The sequence below is a fragment of the Vombatus ursinus genome, unplaced genomic scaffold (assembly GCF_900497805.2).
Source record: "Vombatus ursinus unplaced genomic scaffold, bare-nosed wombat genome assembly UNPS02014959.1, whole genome shotgun sequence".
In the NCBI taxonomy this organism is placed as follows: Eukaryota; Metazoa; Chordata; class Mammalia; order Diprotodontia; family Vombatidae; genus Vombatus; species Vombatus ursinus.
Genome location: NW_020954737.1, coordinates 6,056,065 through 6,072,652, shown reverse-complemented (window position 1 = coordinate 6,072,652; position 16,588 = coordinate 6,056,065). Strand labels below are relative to the sequence as shown.

General features: G+C 42.6%; 1 protein-coding gene across 1 annotated transcript in view; it reads left to right on the top strand.

Moving 5' to 3' along the window:
- The window catches only part of ITGB5 (integrin subunit beta 5), a 191,064-nt gene extending 178,380 nt beyond the window's left edge, over nucleotides 1-12,684 (top strand). The window contains exons 12-15 of the mRNA XM_027845271.1: nucleotides 1,202-1,305; nucleotides 6,833-6,952; nucleotides 9,722-9,888; nucleotides 11,869-12,684. Coding sequence (XP_027701072.1) covers nucleotides 1,202-1,305; nucleotides 6,833-6,952; nucleotides 9,722-9,888; nucleotides 11,869-11,964 — 487 coding nt within the window. The 3' untranslated portion in view covers nucleotides 11,965-12,684. The remainder of the gene's footprint in view (nucleotides 1-1,201; nucleotides 1,306-6,832; nucleotides 6,953-9,721; nucleotides 9,889-11,868) is intronic.
- The last annotated feature ends 3,904 nt before the right edge of the window (nucleotides 12,685-16,588 follow it).

Sequence of the window (16,588 nt, the reverse complement as noted above, 5' to 3'; positions counted from 1 at the left end):
GCCTATGGTTTAAGAGATTGTCTCTAGAAGGAGTATTTGTGTGACCTACAAAGGAGAGCCCATTAACAGTTATGAAAACATGTTCACACATTAAATTAGTTGGCTGGTGATTAGTGGAGGGCAGGGCTGGTATGAACAGGACAGTGTGGGGGTGGTGCCTGGAATCTTGAACACAAGGTGCCGGGCTGGAAGGTCAGACACAGGGGGTCACAGGGTGGGAGGTGCTGTGTAGCCAAGAGACAGCCGGAGAACAAAGGGCACTTGTTGGGAAAGAGGGATAAGGCAGTAGAAATTAGAATGAAGGAGCATATTGTGTGGAGCCTCAGTGCAACTGTCTTCCCCAAGGGAATAATAATGAATAATAATAATAATGAATAATAATAATAGCTTCCAGTTGTAGAGTACTTTAAGGTTTCCAAAGTGCTTTACAAACGTGATCTCATTCAATCCTCACACCAAGCCTGGAAGTAGGTGCTATTATTAGCCTCATTGTATAGAGATGAGGAAACTGAGGCAGATAGAGGTGAAGTAACCTGCGTAACTAAGAAGTGTCTGAGGCATGATTTGAACTCATGTCTTCCTGACCTCAAGTCCCAAACTCTATCCATAGCACTGTCCACAGCACCACCTGCCCACCTCCTAATCCCTCTTCTCATAGAGCGAACCAGTCAGGATTCATGATGCCGCAGCATTGGTGGTTTAAGCTCTTAGTAGTTCTGTTTTAAAAGAGGCTCGATGTCAGAATCAGAGGCCCTGGATTGAAATCCTGACTCTGGCACTTACTATCTCTGGGACCTTGAGCAAATCAGTAAACCTCCTTAGGCCTCTACTTCCTTTACTGTAAAATGAGGGAGTTAGCTTTGCCTAGATGACCTCGGAGGTTTCTTCCAGCCCTAAATTCATGATCCTAAAATCAGAAAGTTAACTAGGCACGTAGATAAAGTTCACACAGGTGGTCTTCTCTGTGACTGGCATAAAAGCAAGTCAACATAAAAGAAAAGATGTTTCTACACTTCATACCCCGCCCCCCAAGATGTGTCTGAAGGGAGAAGGCAGAAGAGGGTATAGCCAGGGCCCATGTGAGCACAGTCCCAGCGAGGAACTTTAGAAGTTTTACATCAGCATTAGAATTGGTACTTGTATAGCATGGCTTCATGGTATTTCATGTCTTTCCTCCCTTCTTTTCTTTTTCTCTTCAAAGAGATTGTGTGGAGTGTATGTTATTTAACTCAGGGAGGCTGGCTGACAACCAGACATGCCAAAAGCATTGCAGGGATGAAGTCATCACCCGGGTGGACTCAATCAGTAAGTAGAGCCAAGGAATGGCAGATGATAGACGCTGTACCAGATGCTCTGGGTTTTTGGGTTGTTTTTTGGTGGGGGATGGTGGTGGCGGTTTTGGTGGTGGTGCAGATTGCTTATAAGTTCATTGCTCTTGGTACCTTCCATTATGGGATTTCAACTGAGATATATGGGAGTCCATCCGTGGGGAAAGGGGGAATTCTTAACTTTGAATGAGAAAGGGGAGTCTCCGGAAGGACCTAGAATGACGTCCCTAAGACTTCCTGTGCCAGTCAAAAGACCTGGATTTTCGTCTCAGTTCTGCCACTAACTCACTTTGTGACCTTGGGTAAGTCACATTCCTCCATTTCCTCATATATAAAAAAAGGACTAGGTGATCAGTAGGGTCCTTTCTACCTCTTTAGTCTACCTCATTATTCTGTTGTTCTAGATTCTTATAGATTTTTAGGGCTAAAGGTCTACAAGGATACAAGTGCCATCTTGTCTCTGACATTTAACCTCTATGACCTTAGGCAAGTTCTTGGGCCTCAGTTTCTGCCCCTGTAAAATGGAGGGTGTTGCACTAAATAGCCTTTGAGGTCCCTACTATCTCTCGCCCTAGACGACTGTGATCTCATCTGTAGGGATTAAGCATTTACGTGTGGATAGACGAGATATCAAGGCTGGCCTTTTCCTGTGTATGAGGTACCCTAGTTATTTAAGCCTTAGTCCGGTTACCAGACGTCTGCCTCTTCCTAGTCCTTTTCTCCCTAGTTAGCCAAGAAATACTTACTTAATTTCAACTTCTATTTCTGTCCCCCCATCTAGCTGTGTTTTCCCTAAGCTATTTACTCTCTAGGTAGCACCTACCCATGGTTAGGTTCCACAGTATCCCAGAATAGTTAGCTCACTGCCAGGACTACAAGGGTGACCTTGTCTGCTCCTTCTCTAGAAATTTCATACTCCCTCAGTTTTTGTTCACTGTTCCCCATTTCTCCTTGAATACACAGGCTCTCCTGGGCACTTGTACCTTCATTAGAGCTTAGGCCTCAATTCAGGAAGACCTTAGTTCAAATTCAACTTTAAACACTTACTAGCTGTGTGACCTGGGATAAGTCACTTAACCGCTATTTGCCTCAGTTTCCTCAACTGTAAAATGGGGATAACAATAGCACCTACCTCCCAGGGTTGTTGTGAGGATCAAATGAGATAATATTTGTAAAAGATCTTAGCACAGGACCAGTACCTGAGTTAAGTTAATACAGTACCTGTATTAAGTACCTGTCTGGTAGGTACTTAATAAATGCTAGCTATCATCATCCTCATTATCCATTAGATAGTTTTGGGGTTACTCTCAGCTCATTGCTTCTCCCCATATTATCATGCTACTCTAGGGGATATAGGTAAAGGTCTTTCTGTACATAGATTTTTGTTGTTCAGTTGTTTCAGTTGGATCCAACTCTTCGTGATCCCATTTGGGCTTTTCTTTGCAAAGATGCTGGAGTGGTTTGCCATTTCCTTCTCCAGTTCACTTGACAGATGAGGAAACTGAGGCAAACAGGATTAAGTGACTTGCTCAGGGTCACAGATAGTGCCATACAGAAAGTTATTTTATTCTCCAGCACAGGAAAGAGATAGCCACTTTTAACCTAATTACCCTCTGTCCCTCAAGCTCTGAGAAAAGATCTTCTTGCTAAGGACCAAAACTTATACTGAAATACCAGTTCAGTACAGGTAGGGTTAGAATAAATTATGATAGGACAGCTTTAGTCTAATTCAAATGTTTTAGAAATGAAATGCTTGTATGCTGGTTCAAACTAATTCACTAAGCATTTCCTCATACTCTAAATGCAAACAGAAAAAGATTATCACAGTTAGGGATCTGATATTTATTTTTAAGATTTGGGGTAGCTAGCTGGCGCAGTGGATAGAGCACCGGCCCTGAAGTCAGGAGGACCTGAGTTCAAATCCGACCTCAGACCAAACACTTGATACTTACTAGCTGTGTGACCCTGGGCACAGTAGCTGTGTGACCCAATTGCCTAAAAAAACAAACAAACAAAAAAACAGGATTTAAAATGTGAGTAAGAAGATATATTTATGCCATGAATGGTGGCACATGCCCATAATCCTTGCTCCTGGAGAGGCTGAGGTGGTAGATTCCTTGGATTGAGGAGTTCTGAGCAGCAGGGGAGCTAAAGTCAATTGGGTGTCCGTACTGAGTCTGATACAAATATGGTGAGCCCCCAGAAGTGAAGGGCCACCAGGCTGCTTAAGGAGATGTGAGCCAGCCCACACTGGGAAAAATGGAACAAAGTGAAGCTTCTGTGCTGATCAGCAAGCACTGAGTTCAACCCATGAGTGGCCTCTTACAGCCTGTGAGACTGGGTGAGATTGGGAGACTCAGGCTCCAAATATTTGCAGTTTAGTGGGTGGCCCATTGAGTTAATTGATCTGTGTGTGTACATCTGTCTGTCTGTCTTGCACAGGTATGGCAGATGGGCAGTTAATTGAATAAAGAATTGCTTAATGGATGAAATATTTCTTAAGAAAATTAAATCAAGAATTGAGAATACAGATAGAACTTTAATAACTAAACTATTTTGTTACTTCAAGAAGCATTAGTGATTTCTTCAGTGTATGTAGGTGAGACTTCCCTCCACTGATGGTTACACTGCAGACCTTAGTAGATGGCATGAGTGATGAGTCAATCAAATCAATAAGTGTTTATGGAGCCTTCACTATGGGTCAGACACTGGACTAGGTCCCAGTGATAGAAATATTTAACCCAGTTAATTAGGCTGATCTTCGGAGGATACACACAGTCCACAGCTTTTCTACTAACATAGCTTTCAAAAACCCACCATTATCTCAGACATCAAAATTGGGGTATAGCATCCTAGTAGGACTTAAGCAGCACAGTAGATAAAGTGCTAGACTTGGGCATCAGGAAGCATTGAATTCAAATCCTCCCTTAGACACTGTAAGCCACATATGTCACTTAATGTCTTTCAGACTCAATTTCCTCATCTGAAAATGGGGCCAATAATAGAACCCACTTTACAGAACTGTTAAGATCAAATGAGAACATATGTGAAAAGTGCTTAGCTATGCTATGTAATTGTTAGCTTTTATTTTTATTATAAATAACTAAATACAGGATATTCCCAAAGTCTTAAAACAATTTTAAGTTGTCATAGCTCATTAAAATCTTTTCTTGTATTAAGCTATTAAAGCTTACAAAAATGTCTTCTTGATTTAAGCTCTTATAGCTCTGATATTTTTTGAGTACCTTGTATATTCTACAGGGCACCGTGAGATTGCCCAAGCCACGCACGTTAGAAATACAAAGCGGATGGAAAGTATGAATTGCTCCTATCATGCAGTTTGATGGGTAGCCCACTGAGTTAGTCTCTCAGGATGTAACCTGGATAGGGCATGACAGACAGTAAACATAATCCGGAACTGAGGATGTGAGAAGTCCAGATTGCATTTGAGAAACTGCCTGGCACTTTCAGTCATCCAAAGCTGCTCACGGCTGCCAGAGTTGCTATTTTTAAATTCTCTTTGATGGTGTGCGGCTGCAAATCTCAGAATCCCATGATCTCATGAAGTTGCAGATGATGCAGAGGACAATAGAAAGGGACATGGGAGCTGGAAATAGGCTGCATACAGTCTGTTACCAGGAATGACCTGCGTGTGAGGAGTCTGAAAGACATCAGTAAAAGCACATGTAACTGGAAGAGGAGGTGGAAGGGAGAACCAACCACACATGAGGAACGATTTTCTTTTGAAAAAAATGCTGGAATTGGACAGGCTAGCCTCCAAACTCTGGGAATCTTCCCATGACTCGTTAACTATTTCTCTTAGACTGTGTCTGAAGTTTATGGTGATTCACCCTGCCGTTCTCCTGAGTCTTTGACAGATGTCTATTGCTTCCCCAAGAAGACACTTGCCCAATTCACTGTAGCCCCTTCTTATTCTTCTGTCCTTGAGTTTTTTCATCCTCATGGTACAGATGTACATAGCTTCAATCACAAAAGGTTGGGTATTGGGAGAGACTTTTTTTTAAGCAAAATGATCTTTTTATTTTTTTTTAAATATGAGCTGAAATGGTCCAGGCCTTCTACTTTGACAGCCAACTAATGTATCTGACCCAGAGTGCAAGCTTCTCTAAACAATGAGGCAAGAACTGAGAAGCATTTCATATTAGCAGTATTTCTTTCAACAAGTTTGTTTTTTTTTTTTTGTAATTTCGCCTTTTTTTTTTTTTAGCCTATTTAAAGTTCTAGCCTCTAACTTCCTATCTGCTACCTTCATTTTCACCTCTCACTTCCCCTGCTTCCTTCCCCTCCTGAAAATAAACGTCCCAATGATTTCCTAGTTCAGCCGTGGAATGCAGTAGTGAGGTTCTGATAACATACCCTTAGGTCAGCAGTTAAGTAAGAGGGAGGAGGGGAGGAGGGGGAGCTTTCCAAACATAGACCAGACTAATCTTTTTATCCTCACTCCCTGAAAATCATGCTCCTAAGGAGAAAGGAAGGTCGTGCATCTCTCAGCTTAGCCACTCAGCTGGAATGACCTACATAGTAGGTCATTGAAGCATTCAGCAGCCAACATCCTGACATCTGTGTTTTGAGGTTAGCGGCTGGGGTCAGTGTGTGTCCCTGATTCGTTGATATTAATGGAAAAAAAAAAACCGAAACAACATTTTCATGCCTCCATGTTCCCAAGAGCAGATCTTACCCAGCAGTCAGTTGTGTAGAGCTGATTACGCCTTGGTTCTGTCAGCCTTGGAGCTTATAGGAATTCTAAAGGTCGCCCTGTCTGACCCCTTCATTTTACAGATGAGAAACTTGGTCTGTCTAGGACACAATATCAGTTAAACCAAAACTAGTACTAAAACTCAGGTTTCTTAGCTTCCGTTCTAGCTTGTCTCCTAGTAACCAAACTCCTCATACTTAAGGTTGCCCTCTTGCAAGAGACCCATTCCTTCAGGTCAGAAATGGATAAAGTACATTCACAGACTACTTTTCCTCAATACCATATTTACTGAGGATTCCAGAGCACTTTCCTCTTCTGTTTTGGTTTCCACCTGTGATCGTCTCCCACCCCCCCCGAGTGTTAATTGTTTCTCCTCTATCAATATCACCAACAAACTTCTCAGATGCTTGAAGGTTACCTAATTTGTTCCATGTGTCCCCACAGGAAGCCCCTGACGTGGGAAGGAATTCATAGTCCCCAGAGGGATGAGAAATCCAGAGCCTCAGCCAAAGCTTTGGACGATAGAGACCAAAATAATCTTTTCAGGACCCAGACTCCTTCTCCTACTCTTCCTCTTCCTCTCCCTCCTCCCCATCTCTCCTCCTCCTCCTCCCAGTCCCCCGGCTGTCTGTCTCCATCTCCAGGATGGGGAATGCAAATGCTACAGAGTTCAGGTGGGCTGGATCCCTCTCTGCTGCTCTGCCAGGCTGAGCCTTGCAGGTTGTCAGTACTGCCATAGCTCAGAAATACTCCCTCTCCTCCTCTTAACTGTTTGGCTTTCTTCCAGCAAAAGATGACCCGGAAGCTGTCCTGTGTTTCTACAAAACCGCCAAGGACTGCGTCATGATGTTCACTTACTCTGAGCTACCCAGTGGCAAGTCCAAACTCATGGTCCTCAAGGAGCCAGGTAGGTGTCTCCTTAGACTGGGTGAGTTCTCTGGTCTCATCCTCCAACACAGAAAGGTTACAGGTGTCCCGCCAAGCCACTGGCTGCTTACAGGCAGCCTCAGAATCAGAATCTAATGCTCCGAAGGGTTCAACTCAAGAGACATGAAACAATAAACAGTTGGGATCCCACCTAACAAATACACTTTAGTCTGCTCTGTACTAGTCTTCCTTCCTGCCTTTGCTCTTTTGCCCCTCGCACCCTGAGTTCCTGAAATATGAGGAAGGAAAGAACCTGGAGAAAATGAAGAGTGAGGCTACTGCCCAATCCCCCAACCAAAGCAGGGAAGGGGGCCAGGCTGTCAATGAACATCACTGATTGACTATCCCTTGGGTATTGGGAGTTCACTTCTGAATGGAGATTCCAAGGAAGGGGATATGGACTCCTAATTTTTGAAAAGAAATTTTATTGATACCTTTTTGGTTGTGGGGGGGGATGGTGGTGGTGGTTGTTGTTGTTTGAGAAGCTGCATGGTATGGTAGATACAGAACTGGCCTTAGAGCCAGGAAGGACTAGGGTCACTTCCTACCTGCCACACATCCTGGCTAAATGTTCCTGGACAAATCACCTGACCTCTCAGTGCCCTAGGCAGCTTTCTAAGAGAAGCTGCTGATGCCTACATTGGGTTTTCTCATCTGGGAGTTCCCTGTACTAATGAAATCACAGATGCCTGTTTACCCACCTTCCCCACTTTTATTCTCCTTTTCACTGCCAGAGATTTATAAAATAGGAGAAAAAAAAAGAAGAAAAAAGTTCAGCAAAACTGACACATCAGAAAAAGTCTTGATTATACACAGACACACACACATACACATACATATATACACACACATATGTACACATATACATATTTATCTACATGTACAGGTACACATATACATACATATACATGCATACATATGTACACATATATACATCTCTATCCATCTATCTTTCTGTATATCTCCATAATCTTCCACCTCTGCCTAGAAGTAGGGGAGATGTCTGGAGATATATAGTCTTTTTACTTGGAGAAGTTCCCAGTCTGATGAAAGTAACAATATAAAAAAAATCAACATCTCCCATAGCAAAAACATATAGCAAAAAAATTACTTATTGAATAAGTTTAAATTTCTGTGTTGTGTTTAGCAAGGATAGGTCATGGAGTGATTGGGACAGTCTGAGCTGGTGGGGGCATCCTGATGAAATCTTTTCTGACCATATTGTGCCTTCCCTCCTAGGCTGGATTCCAAGATGTAGTGAGTTTGGATAAGTATTCTTACACAAAACCTCCCACAGTGTTGGTCACTCTGTGGGCCCCCGTGTAGAACAAGATTTAGTGCAAATTGCAATATTTGTGCCTCTCCTAGGGCTAGTGAAACAACAGACTATTGTGTCTGAGGAGTTCTGATTTTCAGCACTGTCTCTCTTGAAAGCTACCTCCTTGTGGACTTCGTCCAGTGGCAAGAGGACTTGGGCCTTTGGGTAAACAGGCTGCGGAGAGAGCATTGCAAAATGGCTGCAGCTAATCTGTGACATTGAAATTTCTGCTAATCTAGGCTAAGGCACACTACTAGTACACTCCCTTTTGCAGAAGGAGCTGAAGGAGGTAGGCATGATCCCCAGTGCTTCATGGGTGTCCATGGCAGAGAAGTATCAACTATACTTTTCAGGGCTTCCCTTCTATGCCTTTGAAAGTTGAGCAGGTTTACAATTCCAAGGATAGATTTGAAAACTATAGGTTGATTTTATTATGTACTTTGAAGAAAAGCAAATTGTTTATTAGGAGACCTGTAGTTCTATGCACAGTCTTCTTTTTCTCTTCTGCTATATTTATGCAAATATCCCTTCTATTTGGCATTTGATAAGTTCAGAATAAAAAAGAAAATTAACTTAAAATTAATTAAAGAGCAAATCAATAATTCCAGAAGACTGATGATGAAACATACTACCCATCTCGAGACAGGAAGGTGATGGAGTTGAGATGCAGAATAAGAAATCAATGTGTGGGAATTTGCAGGAATTTATTTTGCTTGACTGCACATTAGTTACAAGGGTTTTGTTTTTCTTTTTTCTATGTGGATAGGTGGGAGAAAGAGGATATGCTTATTAATTTTGAAAAAGTAAAATGAAAGTTTAAAAATTTTAATTATTACAAGTCTAGCCAGCAAGTTTCCAAGACCCTCACACTAAAAGCTTACAAATGATGGCTGCCCCCTTGGCTGCATAGACCCTCCAGTTGATACAGTCTGTCTTTCAAACATTTTCAGTTCGAAGAGGTCTTGACCCATTGTGTTTAGGTTTGGGTAGATTTGAGCCAGATGGAGATGGAGAATGAAGACAAGTGAGACAAAATTGTAATCCACCAAAACTTTGATTTCAGTTCTCAGCTTTACCAAAGACTTTCTATGTGCCTTGGGAGAGTTCGTTTAATTTGTGTTAATGTGTGTTTCTTTGTTTGTATGTGAGGCTGTTAGGCTAAGGTACTGTCCCAGCTAGACTAGACAACTCAGTTTTTACTCTGTTATTCAGTGGCTCCCAAAGCCCTGGGTCGATGGCATGATCAGAGCATCCCTGAATTAATGCCGTTCTTTCCGAGGGCTCCTGTCCCAGCTGTTCTCTTTGTGGGGCACAGTTGTCTCTTTCTCCCCATGGTCCAGAGGATGAGACTGAAGCCCCCAGGAGAGGACCCTTCCACCCCACCCCACCCCCCGCCTTCCCGTTTACCCCAGCCCTCATTCTGTTCTTCAGAGTGTGGTTCTGCACCCAGCGCAATGACAATCCTGTTGGCAGTGGTGGGCAGTATTCTTCTGGTTGGCATCGCCCTCCTTGCCATTTGGAAGCTACTCGTCACCATACATGACCGAAGGGAATTTGCAAAGTTCCAGAGTGAACGTTCCAGAGCAAGATACGAAATGGTAAGTTGAGGATGGGGGGGGGGGCGCAGAGATGGGGAACTCAGGGCACTTACGCTCTGAGGCGGAAAACAATCAGAAGTTGGTGACCATGAAGACGTCGCCTCAAAAGAAATAGAAAGCTGACACTAAGCTAACATTATGGAGCATCTGGGCAAGACGCAGCAAACATTGACTGAGGACCCACTATGGTGGGCAGCTAGATAGTAGTGGATGGAACCTTGGATTTGACATTAGATATACTTGAGCTTAAATCTTACCTTAGCTATCTACTTAGCTGTGTAACCCTGTGCAAGTCACGTAACTTCATTTGACCTCAGTTTCCTTATCTGGAAAATGGGGATAATCATATCTCACAGACTTGTTGTGAGGATCAGATGAAATTTATATACACACACATACATATATACACTATATATGTATATAATTATATATGTTTGTATACACACATACATATATGGTGCTTTGCAAGCTTTCAAGCACTATATAAATATTAGCTATTGTTGTTGTTATTATGTGTATGATGCTGGCTCAGGCACTGACAGATCATAGCATCTCTGACAGAGAATGGGAAATACTATGTTTTTGCTCAAGGAATTTGCCCTATTTAGTTATTGTTGAGTTGTTTCAGTCTTATCTGACTCTTTGTGACTCCATTTGGGGTTTTCTTGGCAGAGATACTGGGGTGGTTTGCAATTCCCTTCTGCAGCCCATTTTACAGATGAGGAAACTGAGGCAAACAGGGTGAAGTGACTTTGCCCAGGGTAACACAGCTAATAAATGTCTGAGGCTGGATTTGAACTCATAGAGATGAGTCTTCTTGATTCTAAGCTGTGCGCTATCCACTTTGCCACCTAGCTACCCCTACCCTGCTTAGTAGAAGACACACAATAGGCGTACATACATGAGATGGCCTGGCTCCACATTCATAAGTATGAAGGATAAAAGGTACAAAAGCCCCCCATCCCTACTCCAGGCATGTACTTCATGGATGTGTGAATCCTGATCTGGGTCTTACAGTGTGGATTTGGATGTCTCTGGATAGGATGGGTGAAATTTGGGGAGAAGTAAGTGCAGCAGAGGCATACACGTACAATTTGGGGGAGAGTGGAGGATACTTAGAAATGTCAGCTCTAGGAAAGCCAGTCGATCCCCTGTAATCAATCCAGAAAAACTGCAGGGGACAGTGGGGGGGGGGCGGTGTTTCAGCAACTGTTTAAATGATGGGAGTGAAGTGGGTAGCAAGGGAGCAAGATCCTCAAATTTCGGGTAAAGCAATGATTATCCACCTAGCCTTTTACCCAGATGTAGCATGCAGCAAGAAGTGAGGCAGCGTTGGCATGTAAACTGATGGGAGAGCCGGGTTCAAATCCAACCTCACCCACTTAATAGCTGTATGACCTTTGCAAGTCACTTAACGCCTCTCAGACTCAGTTTCCTTTTCTTTAAAAGGGGGATCGTGATAGCACTTAATGCTTTGCAAACCTTAAAGTGCTATGTAAATGTTAGCTATTATTACTTTTGATATCTAACTGAGTTCTGATGGTTTTCTGTGTGTTCATCATCTCCGAGAGAGACAGCATGCCTTGGAGCTAGGAAGACCTGAGTTCAAGTTCCTCACCTCAGACAGATCTGTGTGACCCTGGGGAAGTCATTTAAATTCTCAGTGTCCCAGGCATCTCTCTAAGGCTCTAAGTTTCAGAACAGGTGCTGACCTTCATTGATAGAGGGAGATTCTTCAATAGGGACTTCTCAAAAGCAGTGAAATCATAGATCTCATCCCTATCCTAATCTTTAAAAACTATCTCCCTCCTCCAACTCTTAGAAGGTAGGGATCATATCCAGTGGTGATCATATAATAAGGGTTAATTGAATAGTTGTTGACTGGATTGTTATAATAGCCCTCCCCAGTATGAACTTATTAGAGGTTTATATTTGGATGAATTTCCTTAATGCTTGTCCTTCTCACATTTATTTGTTTAGGCTTCCAACCCTCTGTATAGAAAGCCAATATCTACCCACACTGTGGATTTCACCTTTAACAAGCTCAACAAATCCTACAATGGTACCGTGGACTGATGTCATTCATCTGAAGAGGGATTGGGGGGACTTTTCTTTTCTTTTTTCTTTTTGGAAAAAATTTCCAAGACTGGAATGATGTAGACAAGTGCTTGACTGTATTACTGCTCCTTAAGTAGGAATTGATGAACAATCCTTTAAAGCGGGCTTGGACAAGAAGCCTTTTGTCTGGGTAGGAAGGGGCACCTGGTTACGCCATCCTTTGCACAGGCTGGAGCCAGGCCAGACTTGCCACCTACCTACCTGGGCCCAGAAGAGGTATGTGAAGGGGGAGGAAGGGAAGGGATGGGGAATGCTGGAGGGCCTTGGCACCTCCTTGCTTTTTCCAGTTTGCTAAGTGACCTGAACTTCAGAAAAAAACATGTGACTTGAAGGAAGTCTACCCCGATATCTTCCAGGGCAGAAGGGAAGGTTGTTTGGAACCAATTGTGCGTGACTATAACCAACAATGGAGTCAAGAAGTCTGGATGTCTTAGAGTTGGTCGTTTTTATATTAAAAAAAAAATTCCTGAGCATTTATGGTTTTGCCCTGATGACTCCTCCCTCCCCGTTGGCTGTGCAGCAATCTTTTTGGTAAAAATGCTTTGATTCTTGGCTTCTGTAAGGGAGTAGAAATCGAATACTCAAATCCTCCTCACCCCCTCCACGTTTGGTACTTTGGTGATGAAAAGGAGGGGAATGTCTCCAGGTATTAAATATTAAAACCAAAAAGAAATTGGATTTGTGCGCCACTTTCTAAGACGGGATTGAAGGTGCTGAGAGGTTGTAATGAGGATCAGTGCTTTGCTGGGGTCTCTGCCAACTCCAGCATGATCTGTCCTGATCTGCCAGTCTGGGTCCTGGCCTCCACGTTCTTCTCTGGTGTGGGTGGGATTGGGACAGATATTGCAAGCAGAATAGAAATTGGACGCAGCTAGGTGGTACAGTGGATAGAGCACCGGCCCTGAAGTCAGGAGCACCTGAGTTCAAATCCAGCCTCAGACCAAACACTTGATACTTACTGGCTGTGTGACCCTGGGAAAGTCACTTAACCCCAATTGCCTAAAAAAGAAAAAAAAAGAAATTGAATGGCTGCCAGTGACATCTGCCTTTTGTCCATTCCTCACTCTCTTCCCAGGACTAAGTGCACTTACCTTTTTAAACATGTTTTTGCTGGATATATTATTTTCTTTCTTCTTCTCTCTCTTCTCCACTCACCCTGGCATCACTAAGACCTTTCCTATTGATGTCCCCTTAAAAGCACAGAATGCCAGAGCTAGAAAGGACCTAAGAGATCGTCTATATGTTGCTTCCTCCCCTAACCCCATTGGAATGTAAGGTCCTTGAAGGCAGAAACTGTTTCCTGTTTTGTCTTTGTATCCCTAGCACCAAGTATCATGTACCAGGGGTAGGGAAACTTCGGCCTCGAGGCCACATGTGCCCCTCTAGGTCCTCAAGTGCGGCCCGTTGACTGATTCTGAACTTCACAGAACAAATCCTTTTTGGATTTGGATTTGGATTCAGTCAACGGGACGCACTTGAGGACCTAGAAGGCCACATGTGGCCTCGAGGCCAAAGGTTCCCCACCCCTGGTGTAGACACTTAACAAATGCCAGTTGATTGATTGATCTAATGCAAGGGGATGGGAAAGGGGAAGGGAGAGTGATTCCAGGAACTTGGATAGGAAAAAAATGCATCTTTATTTTCAATAACCTACAACTGAAATTTATCATTTCCTTCCATCATAATATTGAGGAGAGGTCCATAGGCTTCACCAGACTCCCAGAGGGAGAGGGATCCATGACACAAAGGTAAAGAATTCCTCTCTGATTGAGTCCAACCTTCTCATGGTCTATACTATTTTGAAAATCTTTATAACCTCAGTGTCCACTGAGTGTAATAGACAATTGTAAGTATGCTTTGGTTGTTGAAGAAATTGAGACCCAGAAGAGAGGTGACATGTCCAAGGCAATACAACTAATTAGTGGCAAAACCCAGGCCTCTTAACTCTCCTGCTTCTGTTACACCTTGTGGATGTCCTCTTTCTTGGTCTCTTCCATGCCCTCTTTTTAAGGATGCTATACTCTGAGCCTTTTCCCCAGAATCTCTTCAAATGTAAAATTTCATATCCTCACATGTATTATATGGCCTCAACTTTGGACCAAGTTCCTCAGTTCAGCTTGAAAACATTGAAATCTGACACTTAGTGCAGTGGTGTCAAACTCCTATAGAAACTGGCGGCTACTCATCTGTATGTAAGGGGGCTGCATATTGACTTAGTAATGTTGTCTATGTTTTTTTGTGCTCTTCATTTATGTTGTTAAATGTTTCCCAATTACATTTTAATCTGGTTTGGGCCCGTACTCAGGGGTGAGTGCACTCTCTCTCACTAAGTAAACACCTGGTTCGACATTTCCTTCATCCTGCCCACACCAGAAGGTAATGGGTGATTAGAAGTTTGACTCCTTTAGCCAAATGCTGCGAAGTCAAAGCAATCTAGAGAATGGGTATTTCCACTATATTCTGTAGAGGTAAGCAGAGCCCTGGCAATAGCTAGGGGGAGGAATCTGAGGCCCTTCTGATTAGGTCAAAATCATGTACTGGTTTGAGAAAGACGTTTTTGTGGTTGTTGGTTCAGTCATTTTTGATTCTTTGTGACCCCATTTGGGTTTTTCCTAGCAAAGATGATGGAGTGGTTTGCCACTTCCCTCTCTAGCTCATTTTACAGATGAGGAACTGAGGCAAACAGGGTTAAATGACTTGCTCAGGGTCACACAGCTAGTAAGTGTCTGAGGCTGGATTTGAATTCAGGAAGATGAGTCTTCCTGACTTCATGCCTGGTGCTCTATCCACTGCACCAGCTAACTACTCCCGAGAAAAGACTTTATCTTGCCTATTTAGTTATGGGTTCATTAAGGGGATAAATTAAACATTTCAGAATCTTATTTCATAGACTCATAAAATGTTAGCTCAGAGAAGTTAACTGAATTGAATCCCCTGCCCCCCAAATTTTAAAGATGAGTCAACTGATACCCAAAGAAGGAATGTGCCATGGAATATTTGCTCAGAGAAATCAATAAATAAAATCGCCCCTCACTCCTCCCAGTTTTATAGATGTGTAAACTGAGACCCAGAAGAGGATTGTGGTGCAGCTACATGGCATAATGGATAAAGTGCTGGACCTGGAGTCAGGAAGACCAGAATTCAAATCCAGCCTCTGACATTTCCTAGCTGTGTGACCCTGAGCAAGTCATTTAACCTCGGCCTGCTATAATAATAGCAGGGGATAATAATAGCAATCTACTTCTCAGGATTGTTAGATAATATTTGTAATAATTATAATAAAGATATATGTCATAATCATAATAAAGATACTATATAATAAAGATAATATTTACAAGTCTTAAAGCAGCACATAAGTGCTAGTTTTTGTTAGGAAGGAACCAGGACTGAAACCCAGCCTAGTGCATTTCCATCCCACAACACCATCATGCCCAGGAAGCTTTAAAAAAGATGCATATTTTTCACAGACAACTGATGTTTCACTCTTGTTCTTTCATAACTTCCCTCCAGCTGTTGAAAATTAAAGCCAGTCACTGCTGAGAAGTAAAGAGGGTGGTGAAAGGAGCCCTGGACCCAGAGCTTAGAGCTCTGGCATAGGTTAGACCTGGCTTTGACATTGATTATAACCATGGCACCATGGCCACGTCAGTTTGTTTCTCTCTGGGCTTCTTCTTCTACATCCATAAAATGAAGGGGTTGTACTCAAGGGCTACCAGTGTCCCTCCCCTTCCCAGGTCTGACATTCCATCATGCTCTGACTGGCCACTTTTGTTTATATATAATAAGTTACAGATGTGCAGTATTTTTAAGCTGTGCCAATATTATCAGTGTCATGCTGCCCTCTGCTGGGCATTCTTGCTACCTGGTCTTTGGATCCTTCAGGTTCTGGATCCTAAAAGTAATAGGTGTGTGCCTTTTTTTTTTTTTTTAAAGAACAAACATTGGACACGCACAAATTCCTAAAGATGAACAAATTTAAGCCAGAACTGGACCTCTGGAGCTCTGTTTTTCTTCCAGGGCTGTTGGGCATTCATATCTTCAAAATCAATTGAATTCAACAAATATCTATTGCTAGAAAGGCAGCATGGTATCAAATGCAAATAAAAATATATCCCTGCAAGCTGTATATTGAGTTAGAAAACCACAAATTAATATTATCTATGTTGTATTTTTGTTTGTTTTATTATTACTTCCCAATTACATTTTAATCTGTCTCCATACCTGCTGTGGAGTTTGACTGCTTCAAGTAGTGGATAGGGTACTAGACTTGGAGTTAGGAAGGCCTGGGTTCATATTCTGCCTTAGATACTAGCTATATGACATCACTTAACCTCTGTATACTTCAGTTTTCTCATCTGTAAAAATGAGAGGAGGGACTCCGAAATGTCCCTTTTAGTTCTAAACCTACGATTCTATGAATATAATGTTAAGGCTCTGTATGCAGTCCAACAGTCCCTTGAACACAGCTGTTTTAGGCAACAATCAGCATTTCATCCAACACTTTGTTGGAAAGCTCACATCTCTTTCAGGGGCCTTTCAGGTGACGGAGGTTTTTTAAAAAAAAGCACATTATAGAGTTGGG